The sequence below is a fragment of the Triticum aestivum genome, chromosome 2A, assembly GCF_018294505.1.
Source record: "Triticum aestivum cultivar Chinese Spring chromosome 2A, IWGSC CS RefSeq v2.1, whole genome shotgun sequence".
In the NCBI taxonomy this organism is placed as follows: Eukaryota; Viridiplantae; Streptophyta; class Magnoliopsida; order Poales; family Poaceae; genus Triticum; species Triticum aestivum.
In genome coordinates this window covers 649,565,422-649,586,326 of record NC_057797.1, presented here as the reverse complement: position 1 = coordinate 649,586,326, position 20,905 = coordinate 649,565,422, and the positions used below count along the sequence as shown (strand labels likewise).

Genomic DNA, 20,905 nt, shown 5'->3' with positions numbered 1-20,905 from the left:
TTTCCATTCTTTAACAACGAGGAAAAATCTGAGTTTTCTATAATCATCGAACTTCACGCTGTTTTCACTTTGAACTTCTACCACGTATTTTTGTTCATAATTTCTCACTCGTTACTCGGAGTTTCACAAATGGTAAACCATTAGAAACATGTTGAAAAGACACAATTTTTTTAATATGATCAAACTTCTTTTTGGGACAATATACACCAACTTGTTTTTAACCGTTTATGTTTGAATAAGAATATGATATACCCTTTGAAATTTGTTGAATAGAAGAACATTTCTGTGCTGAGCATTATGTTTCAAATTTATGATGGATTGAGAAAACTGTTTTAAAACACTAGAAACAACTTTTTTGTGTGTATTTGAACAACTAAATACAAAGTGAACCTCCTTTACAAGAATTTTTGAACTTCATGGGCCGAAACACGTGAATTTCTAGCTAATTTCTTTTTAGACTTTGTCTTTTTATTCTTTTTTTCTTATATGAAACACACTCCATGTAGTAGTTGAACCGCTGGTTGTTTCCACTTTGAACTTTTCTTTTGCTTTTTTACCCATAATTTCTAAAACATTAATAGTTTTATTCTCCGGAGAAAAAAATATGGTTTTAGAATCATACAATTTTATTAAAATTTAACTTCTTGCTTTCCTTTTTCCTACAGACAGAAAGAATTTCAGTTTTTCGTATACATCAAAGTACTCCTTTATTCCTTAATAACAAGGAAACCTAAGATTTTATAAATATCGAACTTCTTTATTTTCGTAATTTGGATTTCTTGGTTTATTTCTTTGTAGTAATGGAAAAATCCTAGTTTTCTAATAAATATTGAACTAGCCCGTTATTTAAATATGAACTTCTCGGGTTTTTTTGTAAGAAACGGTGAAAATCCTTTTTATGAATTTCATACTGCTCTATTTTTAAAAGTTAAACTTCTTGTTTTCATTCTTTAATAAAGAGTAAAATCTGAATTTTGTATAACCATCGATCTGCTCCGTGTATTTTAACGGATAAAATCTTTTTTATATAAATTTGTGTTGAGATGCTTTGTTTTTTTGTTTGACCTTCTTGGGGTTTGTAATAAACATTGGACTTCTTTGTCTTTTAAATTTGAAACTCTAGGTTTTTCTAGAAACAGGGAAATCCATGTTTTCTTTCTAATTTTTGAAATGATTGATTTTTTAAATTTGAACTTCTTGGTTATTTTAGAAATTAGGAAACTCAATTTTCCAAAGACGGGAAATCCATGAGTTTTTTTTGTACAAATTTATGTGTCTCTGTTTTGTTTTCTCATTTTTGTCGAACTCTTCAATTTTATTAAATATGGACATCGAGAGTTAACTTTATTCTAGGTGAGCGTTTTTTCATTCTTCCTATAAAAGTATTGTGGTGCTTTGGTTTTTTAATTTGAACTTCTTGGTTATATTTCTAGAAACAAAAAAATTCCAATTTTTTATTAAGATCGAACTACTCTATTAGTTTAATTCAAACTTCTTGGTTTAACAACAAAAATGAAATGCTCTGTTATTCTAATTTGAGATTCTAGGTTTTTATTTATTTTGAAAATTGATTTTTTTATATCAATTTTTTATGAACGTCAAATTACTTTTTTTATATAAAAATGAACTTCTTTCTTTTCTTAAACTTTGTGAGTAAACAATTTCTGGTGAGGCTTTTTTTTATTTTCTTGTTTTTCATGTCGTGTATGTTGTGTGTTATTTTTCTCCTTTTTTGAACTTCCTTTTCTTCTAGTATTTGAACTTACTTGGTGTTTTGTAGTTTTTGAATTGAAACTAACATATCAAAAAATACATTTTTTGCATCCATACATACCGTTGAACTTCAGGAAATAATACGGAACAAGAAACTATACAACATGATGTTTTAGACCAATGTTTTTCTGTTGTGTGTGGGTCAACTAAGTCCTCTCTTTTTTGTACACCACATACTTTGAAATATAGAGAACAAAATCACCGAATGCTTTTTGCTATTGCTTAAGCACGTGGGTACTAGCTTGATAAAGTCTGCTATTGCTTACGCACGTGGGTACTAGCTTGACAAATGCTATCAACTAACCGATGTATGTATCAGACCTCGGAGTGAGCTAGCTTTTGCTTGCTACTACGTGCTCGCCCTGCCTCGACCAGAAACAACCGATCAATGAATCCATTTTGTTCAACGTGCGCGCCCTGCCTCAGACCTCGCAGTGAGCTAGCTAGCATTTTTGTCTGAACTTTGACGACTGTACACATGTATCTGAAAATCTGCAAGATGTTTCAAACTCAGGTTTCTAAACCGTTACATATTCTTGAACTTATTTGTTTATTATATTTGAACTTCTTTCTTTTCATACATAAAAATAAAATAAACCATCTATTTTTTCCATGAACACACACAGAACACAAGCACACATGGAGAGGAACGCATGTGATTTATTATCTTTGAACTTATTTGTTAAAGAGCATGGAAGCTCGACCTCCTCACACCATTGTGGTCGGCGACGAGCAGTGGGATGGGCCGCCGCCGACGAGAGCACCTGAGCTCGCCAGAGCAAGGGGCGGCCAGCTTTTCTGAGCCCGCCACGTGCTCCCGAAGTGCTCTCTGTACTGCCGCTGAAGTCCAAATCCACCTCGCCCTGAAGAAGGGGCGGCCTCGCGCTGGATGAGATGGGGGTGATAACGCGCAAGGAGGAAGCGGAGGCGGCCTCGCGCCGAAAGTTGGCAGGGGTGACGGCGTGCCCGGAGGTTGTGGGGGCGGCGGCAAGCCGGAAGGAGGCATTGGGGGGCACACAGGCATCTCTGCGGCAGGGAGCTGGGCATCGGGGGTAGGTCTGTGTACATGAACTTCTCTAGTGTAAAATCTTCAAATATTTTTTACTTTTTTTTTCTTTTGTTTGAGGCACAAACACAAAGTAATAAGAGCCAGAGAGCAAGCGAGCTTAATAAGTTACGACGTAATTATCAAACTACACTTTTTGATTGACCTTTCCTCCACACGTACATCACATTGCTGCAAAGTAGGGATCATCTATTGACCCATCTCTTGCCTTCTAAGGGCTCATTCGGTTTGGAGGATTTCATAATGTAGGAATTAGAACTATTATAGGAACTTTATAGCATGGCACTTGCCATCTTAAGGATTTGACTCGCCTCGTTCCTACGCGTAAAATGAGCTTTGAGTGGATGTATAATTTCCTCCAAAAACAGAGGAAATGAATAGTATTCCTACGATATTTCTGTACACATTTCCTACAAACCGAATGCATCTATAGGAAATTTTCCTCTGGAATCCTTGTTCCTATGTGTTTCCTATGAAAATCCTCCAAACCGAATAGGCCCTAAACTCCTTGTACTGCTGGTAGCGCTCAGGTAGTCCTTCCCTTCACCTGCACAAAACAACATACTAGACTAAACAAACTACATACCGAGAGGAAGTATGGCTGATCCATTACTAGTCTCCATCAGTTCTATAATGGCTCAAATTAAACTATAAAGCAGAAGTAGACAGACAACAACAGCAAAACAGAGGACTCCTTGCAACTGAACCAGACGCAGCATTCACCCAAGGCAACTTACTGAATTTCAGAAGTGAAAAGCTCTGAACCTGAAGCTCTACAGAATCTGAAGCATAACGGGGTGGGAAGTAGCCACGCAACCTAGGTGGTAGCTGATGGCGCACAAGGGAATCTTGGCGCTGGAAGCTCCATGCGGTGGCAGCGCACTGGTGATGGGGGGCGGACGCTTGCGGCAAGCCAGGCACAGCGCGGGAGTGGAGTGGCGGCAGCGGCCGCTCCATGGATGAACCTTCCCCGGGAAGGTCAAGGTAGCCCTCTTGAGAAGGTCGATGTGGCCGGAGATGCAGGGGCGGCGGTGCTTGTCTGGTGGTCAGGGACGGCAACGGCCAGCGGCGGCATGTGGGGATGGACCGCCATGGTTGAGGCTATCAACCATGGACGAATGCCTGCACGCGGGTTCCATGGTGACCGGTTGCGCGTTGCCGGCGCACGGTTGACTGCGTCAGTCCAGGCGTTGGAGAACAGCAGGCCTCTGGCTAGGTGTAGCCTCGTTGGGGAGGGAAGGTCTTGGCGATGGCGGCCATGGGTGCCAGGAGGTGGGCGCGGGTGGGGAGGCAGCAACAGCGACTGGGCACAGGGGCGCGCCGGCGGTGGTACGCAGGCGGAGCCGCCGGGAAGGTAGTGGGTAGAGGGGTGCCGGCGGTGGGCGTCGCCGGCGGGTGGATCTGGATGTGACGGATGCTTCAGACGAAGGTCCGGGATGGTGTCGGGGATGAAGGCAGGGGAGACGGGGCGGGGCGGGGCCGGGGGATGGCGCGCAGCGGCAGGGAGGTCCGGGGAGTGGGCGCGACCGCGGTTGCGGGACGGAGATGCAGGGAGTGGGGAGGTTGGGGAAGAAATTCGGGACCGGGATCGGTTTTCCTTTTTTTATCGGCTGCTCGCTTCAGGTTTTCAGATCTCGGGAGAACCTCCGTCGCCTCTATATAGGCTGGTGTGATCCAAATAACTATTATAATCCGTGATCAAAATAATGTTACTCTATATATATACTAGTTAAATGCTCGTGCGTTGCTATGGGCAAATAATTGTAAATAAACTAAAGGGGCACCTAACGTTAGATGCCTGAAAAATTCTTCGTGTCAATCACTATTTTTTGCCATCAAATATCCAATGGTTAGGAGCACGCCCCCACATGTTCACCTTCTTACTCCTCACCTGCGACGATTTCTCCTCTGTCGTGCCTACCTAGGCCTAATCGTCTGCATCCAACCACTCCCGCCAACTATCACCGGCTCGCCCTTGCCGTGGTCGGCACTCCTCATGTCGTCCACATCTTCGGCCTCGTGCAAAGCAGAAAGTTGCTCACGCAACAAAATAATTCAAGCCCATGAGATTTAACAAAACCGATAAATCAAAGATTAAGCGGATTATACTTGATTCAGACACATACTTCATCGCAAATTTACCATACATCAATCATAGAATAGTCCCTTGTCATTTTCTTTACCAAATCAATTACATCCAATGTTCCTAGAAAGATCGAAAGTGATTGTACAGATCCAGTTATCCCTTCTAGTTCACTCTGTCTAATGCGTGTGCACGACGTATTGTTCCTTCATTCAACGTAAGTAGTGAATTTGATCTTGGTCTATCTTGTTTCTTTGTTTGACTTGATGGGACGAAAAAATGAAAGTGATTGTACAAATCTAGTATACCTATGAGACTCATCCCCACTCTTTATTTATCTTAACATGCACCATGTCCACCTCAGCATAGTTGCCACATCACCACTCCCGTTTGCAATGGACAATTTCCTTTCCAACCCTAAAAAACATAACGACTAATCTTTCTCCCATGGGAAAAATCTACCTTGCGAGGCGCAACCATCTCACCGCGATTCACTTCCTTCCCCACTTCATTTTCTCCAGCAGATCCGCTCCCAATCATGGATGATCGTTCACTTCATTCCTTACAAGGATGAGCGCTAAAAAATATCATGGCTTATAGTACCAATTCAACAACTCCAAATGTTTTTTTATCGTTCTCTTCTTAATTAATTTTTGGCTTACTCGTTTCTGCTTTTGAGTTTTAAGCAATTACTTTTAGTTCAGTCCTCTCATATTATATTATGCTTATCCTGCACCTATTATCTTTATTATGTACTTACTTGTTAAGCTCATCGTCATGCCCACTAAGAAAGCAAAATTTATCAGCATTAACCTATGTTTATTTCTCTATTTTCTAATTGTAGGAATATTGCTATTAGTGTCAAACAAAGAAATAAGATAGACCAAGATATCTCTCCAAATGCACTGACCCATTTCTATTTCTCAATTTTCCAATTTTTGGATGTACAACAAGTCAAGTGGTATTATAGCAATGCAATTTACTGTATTTGTTGGCTCATAATTCGATTGTTTCCTCTAACCTTTCTCTGCCTGACCTATTTCGTGCAGGTATGTGATATTCGGAGACAAGGGTGTCAAATTTAGTCTTTTTTTTGGGCTCATGAGATATAAATCTCCTTTTCATGTGCATTTATCTCTCGAAGTGGTGTGTTACACATTCAGATTCTACTATTTTATTATGGCCTTTATCATGGGACTTATAAATTTTATATGCCTTGATTTTCTGAAAACTGGTGTTTATTTTGTTTTGCATGATTTAGACTACTCTTTTTGTATGAATTGATCAGGAAAATTACCAGGTAACTTCCTTTCATTATCCTCGGTTAATTATTGTGTTGTTCTATTCTAAGTCGCATTGTAGCCTACTTGGAAACAACTGCCCTCCTTAGTGGAAGTCACAATGTAATTCTTAAATCCCCTAAATGAGATATAAATGTACGCTGCAGTTTCACTTTCATGAGACTGAATTGAGAAGATGCCACAATTTGACTCTTGTGCTTTGAAATGTGTCAATCGGAGCAACTATCAGACAATACAATTCCTCAAAAGAATCATATCTTTCCAAGTCATTGTTAAATTTCCTGCTGCAATGCGCGGGGAATCCTTCAGTTTACCAGTTATTTCATGTCTCATGGCTTGTCCTCCATGTCGCGAGACTACTCCACCAAATAGTCAGCTTCGCAATAACCCCAATGATCATCCTCAATGAGTTTACTATCTTCCTCGACAACATTTGGCACAGGCATTAGACACACCAATTTCTGTCTAAATAGTACTTTTCTTTCATCATGTACATGTCAAAGAAGACTTAGAATTAGATATACATCGATTAAAAAAAATCGAGTCTTTACCGAAGAAGCCTGTGCTCGAAATAATCGAGCACGGGCTTTTCTGGTCAAAACGTATCTTGTCTTTATCATGACTTATTTTCCTTGGTTAACAATACTTGTTGTTTTGCCGATATTTCAGGTTCATTAATTTTCTTTTTACCTAGATCTTCAATGGCAAGAATAACAATAAGTAGTCGCCTCATAGTATTTAAGTAAAAATGGACAAAAGGGCACAAGATAGCTGACTCATATATATTCTTGAAACTGTCATGTTCTTGAGATATAAATAAAATACACTCAAGGGCTTGCCGTAGAGGAAGACATGGAAAAATCCATTGGCTCACACAGTTTTCCTAATCCACGTACACCTGCAGTACACACAATTGTGAAACATCCATAGCCGCAATTCCCACTGGTAAACATACTGTAACTCGAAAGATGTATAATGCTGCTACTCCTATTACGTAATTGTACAAGCACCAATCATACCAGGTCCATTATTCACATCCAATGAACCCAAAGATTAGCATACCCAATAGTTGAATAATATACAAAATGGCGTTTTATGGATTACAGTTTAACGAAAAAAATTCACCATTGCTTTTATTTCAGAATTAGCCCGCGGTTGTGATAAAATGATAATTCAGTTGCTTTAGTACTATGCTAAATTTCTACAAGAAACATTTGAAATCGTCACGATAGAATTGCTTCTGTTTTGGAACTAATCAAACAAATAGGAAGAACACAATATTCTTGCTATGATTTGCATCAAGAAACTTATAAAAAATGGCAGTACATGAGATCGGTTCTTACCACAAGAAGTGGATGCCTTCAGTTTTGACTCGTTGAGGTAAGGAAGTAACATCACCTGCCAGCAGGGATTCGAGGACGGGCGAGATCGGAGGAAGCTGCGCCATGCGTGGAGGAGGGCTCAGGCATGACCTATCCACCTCGAGAATAACAGCAAGCAAGCACGCACAACTGTTACTCCTGCCCTCGACCAAACCTCATTGCCTACTGGAAGGAGCAGCGATGGTGGCTCCATGGCATGGCCGTGGTGCATGTCATCCAGCAGATCGGCGACGGCGCGACGCCAGTTCTCCCCAACCCTCACTTCTCTGTAACTCTTCCACGAATTGTGTTATCTGGGAGCAACAGACAACCTGTTGAAGATACTCGGGGACGGCGGCCAGCTCGCACACAACCTTCAATGACGCAGGTGCGGCACTGGGAGGAGGAAGGCGTTGGATTATGCAGGGACGACATCGGAGAAGGACTGCAAGGTCAGGAGGATCCGCGATCTGAGGCCTACCATGCTCGTTGCCTTTCAAGTCTCAATGTCCACCTCTTTAAGGAGAACATGAGCAAGGGAGAAAATCAGCGGCTACATCCTAGGAAAGGAAAGAGAGCGGGAGAGATGGAGGGGATTGACGTCCATGCATATGTTTCCTTTTCCTGGTTTGTTTTCCTTTTTTTTCTTCCTTTTTTACATGTGTACCGAAGAATCTCTAATCAATCTCTGAAAAATCAAATCTAAATTAATCAACTATACCATAAGTTCCTCAATCACATTAATTAATATTTTGGGCAAGGTATGGAGACGTCAATTAAAGTAATTTTTGAGGCGTATGGAAATATTAATTAATGTGATTGAGTAACTTATGGTATAGTTGATTAATTTAGATTTGATTTTTCATAGATTGATTAGAGATTAATCATAATTGATTTTTTCACATAAATACATTACGAATAAATGAAAGGAGTATCAGACGCGATTTGGTTTTAGCATGGGAGGGGTGGTGGGAGGTGAGACGAAAATAAACCAGACGAAAATAAACCGGACAAAAATAAATCGGGACTATTCAACCAACTCGTCCATTAAAAATAGAGTATCGAGTAGCACTATTTTAATTCCAGCATTAGAATAACTATTTGGATGGCCCGCCCTATATAGCTGCGACGACATCCTCCCGAACTCCCGAATCATCACGGAAAAGAAAAGAAAAACACCCCTGCCCTGACCCGCTTCCACAACTCCCCCGCAACCTCTCCTCCCCCGAGCGCCTCATCCCACCGCCGCCCTCAGATCCCGCCGCCGCACACGCCCTCCCCGGAACCCGCGGCCGCGCGCGCCCTCGCTGGAACCCCCGCCGCCGAGAGCCCCCTGCCGTCGTGCGCCCTCCCCGGACGCCCCGCCGCAGCCCGCCCTCCCCGGACCCCCGCGCCACCGTGCCACCACCGGGATCCAATCGCCAACGAGAGCCTCTCCGCGACCCCCCGCCCAGTTGTGGTCGTCGCCAGATGCCTCGCTGCCGTCGAACGCCGTCTTCCTTCGGGCAGCCACGCACCGTCCGAGCACCGCCGTGCCTTCTCGCACCAGTGCGTCGCCCCCGGTGACACTTCGCCCCTGAACTTCTCCACCTTTACCTCTGTTTCCATCCTCAAGCTGCTCCTGATCCCCACCTCGCCCGTGCCATGCAGGTCTCCTCCTGCCATGCCCTTGCAGGAAGCTTGTGTCGCCGCAAGAAGTTCAAATGCCATAGCAGTGGCCGGACAGATTTGATACATGGTGCTCCCTCCCACAAAGTGGCTGTTGCTAGACGAGGAATCAAACTCGCCTCCGCTGCTACCAACCCCACCACTGTTGGAGAGGAGAGGAGGAATGCAAGCATGATTGAGCTGGGATACCCGAGCCAAGGTGAGAGGCAAATTGGATTCTATCTCTCTTAGTTATATAGTTATGGTACTCCACATCCCATGTGAAGATGTGGGAGATGAGATGATATAATTGGTGCCCACTGATTGAGTTGAATTAAATAGAGACAAGCTGAGTTGCATCATGCATAGTATGCTGGTGTCAAATTCACAACCACCCTCCCCTAGCAGCAGATGGCAAGCAAGCTAGTGTAGGTGTTTTATATCTAGGCTGCATGGTTGGTTGATGATGGATGATGATGTGCTAGTGCTGCTATTGTAGGGTTTATAGAATGAATGATTCTGCATCGCCCATGTCAAAGTCATGCATTCTTCTTTAATCAATCAAGTGTCCTAGTTTGTATATGTGCATATTGACATCACACTGTCACAATGGGCTTATCAGAGGTAAAACATTGTTTTGGACTAAGTACCTTGGTTGCCACACTCAGGATAAAAGTACTACTTACTGTATGTGTGGATTGATTCCAGACGAAACCAATATACAAAACTCTTGCAAATCTCGATCCTCTAAGCTTTGGAAGATACTGTAATTATTGTGAGTTATGTTAATATAATTTTGCTAGTTGTGATGGATAATAGTAACTAGAGTCGGTCAACAGCATCAAACACTCAGACAAATGAAATTGAATGTATTGAATTCAATTCGGGCAGTATCCAGAGTTTCAGACATGAACAGAGGGTTTTGTTTGGTCACTCTGAAGATCAGACCGTATGGATGCAGGGGAGGATGCATAACATGGCAACTACTAGAATGGCAGGAGCTGGTTGATCGTCGGGACTTGGAATGGAGGTTGACCATCATGGATCGATGGTGGATCACGCCGGCCGGTCGGCATGCATGCATGCATGCATGCATTTTCTTCTTTTTCAAATTCAGATTCTGAGGTCGAGGAAGCCGGTCTGGCGGAGCACGGCGTTGCAGACGCGGACTCCTCTGCCTTCTTGGCTTCATGCTCCGTGTTCTCACCGGCCGCCTGGCCCGGTAATTTTATTGTATTTTTATTGGCTTCTTGGCTGTGAATTGACCAAAATATGACCTGAGTTGGCATGCCATGATCTAACGCAAGCACGACACTGGCCCAATCCGGTCAACAAAAGCAAACTTGGGTCAGTGATGCTTGCAAGTTGAGGCTACAACATATCAGTACACTTAAAAGTAAGCCAAAGAGAACATCTAGTAGAACTGATCTTTGTATAGTCTGTAGATGTTGCAGAAAGAATTATGCCCAGCAAGTGAAGCTTTCTTCCCGGTCGTCTTTGGTTTAGACTGGCACAGCTGTTTCACTTTTGTCAGGTCGACAAGGATGCAAATGATGTACTATGAGAGAAGAAAGCCGCATTCGCCACAACCCAGTCTGATGAAGAAGAAGAAACTGATGAAATGGTGTGCCACGAACAGGTTGCCCGAAAAATAGTGTCGATGCTGAATAAAAGCTGTCACCTGCAGTACCCTTGGCAGTATGTCTTACTGTATTTTCCAGCCTTGTTGCAGATAGTGGAGTTGGTAAAACGAAGCAATGCCGTCAAGGTTCCACATTGTTTCGACAACAGGCTTTACCTCATCTCTTCCCTTGACTTTTTCCTTCCCTAGCGCCCCAAGTCATTATCCAAAGAAACTGAATGAAGTACTTGCAAGCTTGCACTGCTGACTACGCATGCGTATGCGACTATGCAAGTGTGCTTCCAATCAGTTCAGTAATTCAGTCTGTTCCTTGGCTCTGACCACATTTGTTTAGTGAAATTCCATCGAAGAACTAAAAGGAATTTATTGTTTGTTAAAAAATGAATCCAAGCTGAGGCACTACTGTCTCATATGGGAATGAGATGCCATATAGAAAACAAAACGAAAAATATTTAATTCAATTCAAGAAAAAAAGCTGTTCGATGATTACTATAAAAAATCATTTTTTTCTTTTCAAAAAATAAAACTAAGAAGTTCAGATTAAAAAAACAGAGAAGTTCGAAGTGTATAAAAAACTAATATTTTTTCTTGTTACCAAAGAATAAAATGAAGTTCAAAATTAAAAAAGGAAATAACTAAAAAAATACAAATATTTTTTCTGTTTTAAAAAATAGAAGTTCAAATTAAAATAACAAATTTATTTGATGTTTATGAAATAATCTAAGGTTTTACAGTTTAAAGAAAACTCAGAAATTCATTATTCTTAAAGAATCAACTATGAAGTTCAAATTGAACAAACTGTCAAATTTGATGTTTATTTAAATTAAAAAATAATAAACTTGAAGTTCAAATTAAAATAATAGAGAAGTTCAAAGTATATTAAATAATAACTCAGATTAAAATAACAAGAAATTCAAATTAAAATTGTAGAAAACTCAGATTTTCCTCGTTATTAAAGAATGGAAACCAGAAGTTCAAAAATAAAATAACAAGAAGTTCAAATTTTAAAAATAGAGCGCTTTAAAATTTCATAAAAAGATTAAGAAAAATAAACCAGGAAGTCCATATTAAATTGATGGAGAAGTTCGATGATTTTCCTCGTTATTAAAGAATGAAAACAAGAAGTTTAATAATAAAATCACAAGAAGTTCAAATTTTAAAAATAGAGCGCTTCAAAATTTCATAAAAAGATTAAGAAATGAAACCAAGAAGTCCATATTAAATAGATGGAGAAGTTCGATGATTTTTCTCATTATTAAAGAATGGAAACAAGAAGTTCAAAACTAAAATAACAAGAAGTTCAAAATTTTAAAATAGAGCGCTTCAAATTTTCATAAAAATAATTAAGAAATAAAACCAGGAAGTCCATATTTAAAAGATGGAGAAGTTCGATGATTATAGAAAACTCAGATTTTCTTAGTTCTTAAAGTATGGAAATAAGAAGTTCAAATATTAGATAACAAGAAGTTCAACTTTTAATAAATAGAGCGCTTCAAAATTTCATAAAAGGATTAAAAAAATCAGATATTTTCACGTAACCGTGAGAAGTTAAGATTGATAACTGCCAGAAGTTCACGTACTACACGGTGTGCATTTCGTATTAAAAAGAATAAAAAAAGCAAAGACTAAAAGTTTGTTGATATAAGTTCAAGTCCTCCATCGAAGAAATTTTAAAAAATATTGTGAGAGAGGTTTATACAAAAGAAATGCCATTTGTGTAACACTTGACGAATGGATGAGAAAATTACAAATGAAAAATATGTCATAGAAGTTCAACGTAAAAACAACAGGAAGTTCACCTACTACACTGAATGAATATCAGATGAAAAACTTTTAAATCATCGCGAGTATGAAAAAATGATCAACACGGGAAAGTTGCGTGTTTACAGCAGCTTTCCACTGGTATATCACTTGCTCAATTTCGGTGAGTGGATGGAGAGCTACGAGCAGTGGATGGAGAGCTACGAGCAAAAAAAAAACACGTGAAAAACTGAGTGAAGTTCAAGTAGACATGCCGAGAAGTTCAGGTTCTTCACGCGGTGCATTTTCGAAGAATCTGTTTCGCGATAAAACCAGAACGAATGATTTCGCCATTTTCGAAATTACTTGAAAACGGCCAGGATTCAGAGAAAACCATCAACATGAAAAAGTTTCGCATTTTCCGTAGCTTTTCAGCGATATATTATTTGCCCCATTCCGATAAAGTTTGTAGAAATTACGGCAAAAATATGTTTTTAACCATTTTCAAAACTGACATAAAACCGTAATGAATTAGGAGAAACAATATATAAAAAAAGGTTTCGTATTTCTTCAAGCTTTCCAACGCCATATCATTTGCTGCATTTGGACGTACGGTTAAAAATTAGCTTAAAAATACGAACTCGGTGGAACTTGTACCGTTTTTTAAATTACTTTTAAACCATTGAAAATTGGAAAAACCTTTTAACATAAAAAGTAGCGCATTTTCATAAGCTTTCCAACGCCATATTATTTGCCTCAATTGGATTAGCCGTTTAGAAATGGCGTCAAAATACGAACTCGGGTGTTCGGTTTGTGAAATTTTACGATTTTCTGAATTACTCTTTAACCGTAGGGAATTAGAGAAAACTTTCAACATGTGGAAGGAGCGGTTTTGCAGCAGCTTTCCAACGCCATATTATTTGCCTCATTCCGATAAACGGTTTAAAAATGCGATCAAAAATACGATTCACATTTTTTGTGTGAAGAAAAACAGTTTTCAAAACTGCTCTTAAACCGCTTACATTTTGCCAAAAATTTAACTTGGGTCATGATACTGATGTCTATAGCTATCCAACGGTATATCGCAAGGCCCATTTGGACACCTTTGAGATGAAGTTCAACCTAGTACTCGGGGAAGGTGAGGCGCGTTACTCGGGAAGTTCATGTTGTGATCAGAATATTATTCTGATCCCATGATCCGAATAGTGTTTATGTATATGTATATATATATACACAATTTCTCCTAATTGGTGCCTTCGGAGCCAGTGTCATTAGCCTAGCTAATTGGTGCCTTCGGAGCACGATAACAATTGGAAGTGGTTCATGGGGGCGGTAGCGGGTAATAGTATTCTCCTTTGGGATCTATGACCTGGTCAAGCAAAAATCCCGCTATTTCCTCTAGAATTGCTTATATGTGGTCCTATGCTAGGAGCTTGTCCCGCACCTCTTTGAACTGTTAAGAAGGAGATCAATATGCATGTGTATTAGTTGTGTGACTAGATATCGATAATGGTGTAAAAATTGTGAATAGTGTTCTGACAATCGATATCGTACCCACTCCCGTCTTTGAGATTTGCTCCTTTCGGATGCCATCATGCGAATGTTCTTGCAAACGTAGTATGCACATAGATCATTCCCCGGCGCCTGCTTCAGGGCCTTTACGAGAATGGAATTTGATCAGATAATAATTAATCAAGCATGATAATTAAAGAGATGGCAGCTAGCTAGTACTATTTAATTACTTACCTTGGGTCGATACCATTTCAGATTTTGTTTCCATGGGCCTGGAGTGGCCCTGATGAACTTTGCGCAAGCCCTGCCCGCCGACAAAGAAAATGAATAAATGAGTTATTAAATAGTTGTTATCAGGAAATGACGAACTAATTAAATATGCCGAGATATAGTTCATAATGATTGAAATTACCTGTTGACTATCCCCTTCACGATGGTGTAGTCACTTGCTTTCTTAAGTAGTGAGTCTAGTACTTCAACTGTTCCTTCATCAACTTTAATGATTAACAAGATCCAGTGAAATCTGCATGCACACACGTTTGCATGTCTTAATTAAGCGGGCATATGTAAGCAAAAACATGTAGCTAGCTAGTAGGGAAAAACAGAATTTGTAGTACAAGACAGTGTGACTCACTGGAAGTTGTAAGGAAGTAGTATATCTTCATTGTATTTGAGTTCCTTGAAGAACTGTAGCATGCTTTCCTCTACACTTTTTTCATGATATGGATCTATTTTCCATGTGTATTCATTAATGGTATTTGAGTCAACGAACCCAATGCCATAGCGTCCACCTTTTTTCATTTCATAAATCTTCATCCCGCATAATACCACAGAAAAGAATATAGTGAGGATAATTACAGGTAATGATTGATCAAAATGATCACTACAGCTAGCTTGAGACTTAAAACAGAAAGAAATCACTTACAGACAATAGCAACTGATGATAGATTTGTCGAGTGTGTCTTGATTGTATAGCTGAAATAGTTCTGAATACTCAACGGTCACATCTTTCTCATGGTAGTAATGATCCTTGTTGACATTCACCATGAGGGACTCTCGATTGGAAATCTTGGTAATGTCCATGTACCACTGATGCAATTCATACATTCTCGTTGGGAGCTTATGGACCTCCTCTGGCTCGACCAAAGGTTGGCCCCGGGCATATTTCCATTTTATTTCCTCCTCTCTAGTCGGAGACATGGGCTCGATATCGAGGAGTTATCCAAAGTGATCCCGATCGATTCAGCCTCCGCAATATGCTCCTCGGTTATTACCACATCGCCCACCCCGGGAACGTTAACGGTTTGCCCACAATAATATTGGGCGCGCCTACTCTCATGTGTTGTTGGCACAACAAGCGGGGGGATTGATTGCGCCGCCTGTTCTCCCAGCTGGGGAACGGTTTTACCGCTCCTTTTGCCAGCTGATTTGCTCGAGCTCGAGCTCGCCTCTTTCTGTAGACGTGCTCGATTTAACTTCTTGATGTGGCGCTCATAGTCTGTGTCAACAGGCTTGGGAGCTTGTGCTCTAGCCATACGAATGAAGTGGTCAATCTTTTCCACGGGCACTTTCTCCCTTGGCGGCGGTGGCGGTTTCGGTGCAAAATGGGCTTCCACCTCGGCCTTCGATATGGCTACGTTTTCCTCCTCGGACTTGTCGTAAGGCCTCTGCGGAAGAGGCGCGAGGCTTGGACCATATTGAAATCGCTTGCCTCCGCCTGTACCTCCAGTACTACCTCGACTTGTACCGCTACGCACCATAGCTGAGGCGGCTCTCTTCCGTGATTGCTGAGGCGGCGAAGATGGCTGACGTGGCTGAGTTGGAGGAGGAGGAGTGGCCTGAAGCTGTGCTGGACTTGGAGAAGGAGTGGCCTGAAGCTATGCCGGACTTGGAGGAGGAGTGGCCTGACGCTTTGCCGGACTTGGAGGAGGAGGAGTGGCCTGAAGCTGTGTCGGACTTGGAGGAGGAGTGGCCTGACGCGTTGGTGGACTTGGAGGAGCAGGAGTCTGCTGACTCGGTGGTAGACTGCGACGAGGAGTCGGATGACGCGGTGTCGGTGGCCTTCAAAAGATGATGCAATCCTTTCTCCATAGGATGATACGATGGTTGGCCTCTCCTAGTGTGTGCTCATCGTCACCTCCAGGAATGTCAAGCTCTAGCCCCGAATATTGGTCCACCATCTCATCAACCAAGACACGAGCATAGCCCGCTGGAATCGGGTTGCAATGGAAGGTTGCCTCGGGGGGATTTGTAAAAGCAAGGGCGTCCGCCACCTTCATGGATATGTTCTTCATTTTGAAGTGTAGCTCGCAGTTAGTGTTCTCCATGATGTCATCCACTAGGTAGCTATCCAGCAATGCGTCGCCTGGGGCGGAACCCACGCTGCTTCTCGGCATGGATGGGACGGTGCTATCCAATGGTGGATCATCCGCTAGCTGCTGAGACCCCCTTTGCTGGCTAAGTGAGTCGATCTGCTCCTGTTGCCGCTGGAATTTGACTGCCAAGTCCGCGTGCGCTGATTCTAGGCCTTGAAGGCGTTCATAGTCTAGCTTCCTCTGCTCCTCCTCCATCTTCCTCTTCTTCTCCTCCGCAATCTTCTTTCTCACACGGGTTCTGTAGTCGGCGTTCCAGTCCGAAAACCCCTCATACCACGGAATAGCGCCCATGCCTCGTGTTCTTCCCAGGTGTTCAGGATTTTCCAGGGCACACGTAAGCTCGTCGTTCTCTCTGTTAGACTCGAACAACCCCGATCGAGCCTCTTCTATTGCAACAAGTAGCTTATCTTCGGCTCCGTCCAGACACGCCTTCTGCGAAACTTTGCATGTCTTCAGGTCCAACTCCCCCCCATGCGCATAGAACCAAGTCCTGCACCTGGGGGGCCAGCTCAATGTTTCTGGAGTGACACCTGCATCCAGCATCTCTTTCTCGGACTTATCCCACTTAGGCATTCCCACCGCATAGCCACCTGGCCCCAGCTTATGGAACTTATCCTTTTTTGCGGCATTGGCCTTATTTATTCTCGACCGTTGCTTAGATAATTCTGAATCCTTGAATTTCACAAAATCGTCCCAATGAGTACTTTGCTTCTCTAGTGTTCCCTCGAATACTGGAGTCTTCCTTCCTCCGTTGACGTACTTGGCCCATTCACGAATCTTGTGGTTCTTGAATGCAACCACCATCTTCCTAAGAGCAGCGTCCTTGACTTTCTCCACATCTGCATCTGTGAAATGATCTGGTAGGGTGAAATGTTCCATGAGCGTTTCCCCAAGCAGAAGTTTTTGTTTGTCGTCGACAAAAGTAACTCCTGGACGTGGCTTTGCTGGCTCTCTCCATTCTTGAAGGGAGATCGGGAGTTGGTCCTTCACAAGAACTCCGCACTAACGAATGAATTTGTCCGCAATCTTCTTAGGCGCTAATGGTTTGCCATTAGGTCTAATGGCCTCGATATTGTACTTTACGCCCTCCTTCAACTTTTTGTTCGGGCCACGTTTCCTGTTGCCTGAAGATTTGCTCGATCCGGATGGCTGAAAGAAGAAAGATCGATTCGTTAATATATCTTCAAGTCATTTAAAACATGTGATGATCACCAGATGCCTTCTTATATAAATATATATACCTCGCCGGTCTTTGTTGTTTCAAGATCAACATTTTCTTCGTCATGTTCATAGTTCATGACTTCATCAATTCGGTCGTCACGATCGAATATCATATCACCCTCCCCGGTGTTGTTTAGATATTCGGAGCCGTCATAATCTTCTTCATTTTGATCATCATCTGGCCCGCAAGGATTGCGTATGATATTGAATAGGGCCTCTTCTCCCTCTCTGCCGGTATTGTCCGCCATAGGTTTTGTTTAACTAATCCAAAAGAAATATATTCAAATTACAATGCATGCATGCAATCAATTAATAAGGAAAAACTGAATCAATCATAGTACATAATAAGCATCATCGAATATAATCTCGAATACGTTGTCTCGAATAATAGATATAATCTCGAATACATCGTCTCGAATAATAGATATAATCTCGAATACATCGTCTCAAATAATAGATATAATATCGAATACATCGTCTCAAATAATAGATATAATATCGAATACATCACTAGCTAGCTAGCTAGCAAGCTAATAAAGATCAAATACTACAGAGTAATCTAGGCCACTCGCGGTTCCTGAGGTGCGGTCGATGGACACCCAAAGAGAAGGAACCATCACTGGATCATAGCTCGGGTGATCTCCCAAAAGAACCTGCCAGGTATTGGAGAACCTGACGTCCATAGCAGCCATGTAGCGATGGACGTGCTCGTCCTCCTCCCTGACACGACGACGTACCACCTCCGGCGGGGCCGGCTCCCTCTGCACCGAAAGTGGCCCACGCGAACGCCACCAAAGGAGATGAGGGTCGACGACGGGACCCGGGGCCGGGTTCCTCACCAAGCGTCGCGCCCCTGAAGGTAGCACCTCCCAGTGCCAGCCCGGCGGAGCCCAGTCCCGGACATGGGTCCTCTGAAGCAGGACGTCGTCGCGAACGGGTCAACGGCGAGGATGCGGGCCGGGCATCGTCGACAACAAATACTATATGCCGCAAAAGTAAAGTAACATTTTTTAAATGATGGATTGTGATTTCATATATGCAAATTCTAAATTTTATAACTAAAACTAACATTTCTAATATTTCTATAACTAAAACTAACATTTCTAATATTTCTATAACTAAAAAACATTTCTATATAACTAACATTTCTAATATTTCTATATAACTAACATTTCTATAACTAAAACTAACATTTCTAATAATTCTATAACTAAAAAACAGAAAGATTGCTAACAATTCTATAACAATGTGTGTGTGTGTGTGTGTGGTTGGCGGCCGGGGCACAGCTCACCGGCGAGGCGCGACGACGGTGGGCGGCGACGGGGACGGAGACAGAGACGGGGCGGCGACGACGGAGACGGGACGGCGACGACGGGGCCAGGCCGGGCGGGGACGACGTACGGGAGGACGGGCCAGGCGGGGACGACGGGAGGACGGGGCGGGGCACGGCAATGGGCGCGCGGCGCGGCGACGGGGACGGCGACGGACGGCGACGAGGGGCGGCGGCGACGGGGCAGAGGAGAAAGAAGCAGAGAGAGATGGGAAACTGACAATTTTTTGAAGTGTTTTCTTATATAGAACAACCTTTAGTACCGGTTGGAGCCACCAACCGGTACTAAAGGTCTGTTTTGGCCAGGTCAAGCAGCGGGAACGGCACCCCTTTAGTACCGGGTGGTGGCTCCAACCGGTACTAAAGACCCCCCCCCCTTTAGTACCGGTTGGAGCCACGACCCGGTACTAAAGGGTGTGCGCTGCCAGGCGAGGGGCGCAAAAGTTTAGTCCCACCTCGCTAGCTGTCGGGGATATACCCCGCGGTACGACCCGGCCAAATGTATAACCCGGCCGGACTTGGCGACTCACTAATGACCCGCCCTGACTTGGTGACTCACTAATGACCCGCCCTGACTGGACGACTCACTAAGTGACCCGCCCGAGCCTGGCGACTTATGGGTGACCTGGCAAGCGGATCAAAGGAGCGACAAGACCCGGGGGCCCAAGAGGCTCAAGGCCCATAAGGCCGGCTACGTTATGGTAGGCCGGCTTAAGAGGAAAGGCGTGAGGAATATCTCCTTTACGAGGAAGCAAGACCCGGACTTGTAATCAACTTGTAAGAGAAGATAGACTAATCCTAGTCCTACTAGGACTCCACATGTAACCCGCCCCTCTAACTTATATAAGGAGGGCAGGGCTCCCCAGAGAGGGACAAGCAACAAGAAACAATATCTAGGGCTAGACACCAAGAGGAGAGCCGGCTTACGGCGACTTCCTCATAATCATAATGAGACCTAGCCACAAACAACATGTAGGGTTATTACCGGATGATGTTTCCCGGGGCCCGAAGCTATCTAAATCCTCGTCTTGTGTGTTGTGTCTCTCGATTCCGCTCAACCCCTTCAAGCTACCACATAGATGCGTTGGCCTCGCGACTAAGTCCTTATACTAGGACATCTGCCGTGACAATTCCACGACACTAGCCGAGGGGCACTCGCACCTGCTTATAAGCACCGCCGTCGCTGCTGTCTCGAGCTCCTCTCTTAAGCAGGCCTTCTGGGCCTACCTCTTCTGCGATGCCCTGTTGGGCCTACTGGGCTAGCGGGCCTGCATCCTGGCCCAACTAGAATTTGGGTTTCTAGTCGTATGTAGGCCGCTGTGGCCCAGTAGGTGGGCTTTTTTTTTCTTTTTTTCTTTACTTATTTTTGTTTTATTTATTTTAGAGTTGTTTTTTGCTGTATTTAGAGTTTGTGAATATTTTTGCTTTAGGTACAAAAAATTACAAACTTTCTGTTAGTACCGGTAGTTTACAAATTTGAATAGTTTAAATTTTGAATTTTTTGAAATTTGTGTGAATCACTAGTTTGTGAATAACTTAACTTTGAAAATAGATTTTTCAGTGATTCTTTTTTCTTATGTTTAATATTAGTGTGTTTTATCATTATATTCAATTTGGTAATACTTAGGTTATTTCAAAAATAAAATGCCTTTGTAACGGATGAGTTTTCGTCCGAAACCCTGATACTTCAAAAGAGATTGTCCATTTTGTACACAAAGTGCATCCAGTTTTTGCGGTAACCCTCTCTACTTTTTTGCACATGCTATGTGGGTGAAATTATGATACCATGCCAACTTTCAACCTTTTCTGAGTTCATTTGAAATGCTATTCAATTTCAGGGTCATTTAGCTGAAA

The 20,905-nt window shown here is 42.6% G+C and overlaps 1 protein-coding gene and 1 long non-coding RNA gene across 2 annotated transcripts; one reads left to right on the top strand and one right to left on the bottom strand.

The window, feature by feature from the left end:
• Positions 1–3,186: 3,186 nt before the first annotated feature.
• Positions 3,187–4,450, bottom strand: LOC123185800 (uncharacterized). The gene is made up of 2 exons (XR_006493497.1): positions 3,577–4,450; positions 3,187–3,386 (listed from the first exon to the last, which is right to left on the bottom strand). It is a non-coding gene; the product is annotated as an uncharacterized lncRNA (long non-coding RNA).
• A 3,351-nt stretch (positions 4,451–7,801) lies between these two features.
• LOC123191808 (WAS/WASL-interacting protein family member 1) lies at positions 7,802–10,504 on the top strand. The gene is made up of 4 exons (XM_044604401.1): positions 7,802–8,036; positions 8,708–9,132; positions 9,235–9,451; positions 10,193–10,504. Exons 1-4 carry the CDS (start codon positions 7,802–7,804, stop codon positions 10,204–10,206), a joined length of 891 nt encoding a protein of 296 aa, XP_044460336.1. The 3' UTR covers positions 10,207–10,504.
• Positions 10,505–20,905: the final 10,401 nt, after the last annotated feature.

Excerpts from the sequence above, each read along its gene's own strand:
- LOC123191808 (XM_044604401.1), top strand. The coding sequence starts at position 7,802 with ATGGCCGTGGTGCATGTCATCCAGCAGATCGGCGACGGCGCGACGCCA. Across the intron at positions 8,037-8,707 it reads CATCGGAGAAGGACTGCAAG|CTGCGACGACATCCTCCCGA; the intron begins GTCAGGAGGATC and ends CGCCCTATATAG. Across the intron at positions 9,133-9,234 it reads CGCCGTGCCTTCTCGCACCA|GTCTCCTCCTGCCATGCCCT; the intron begins GTGCGTCGCCCC and ends CGTGCCATGCAG.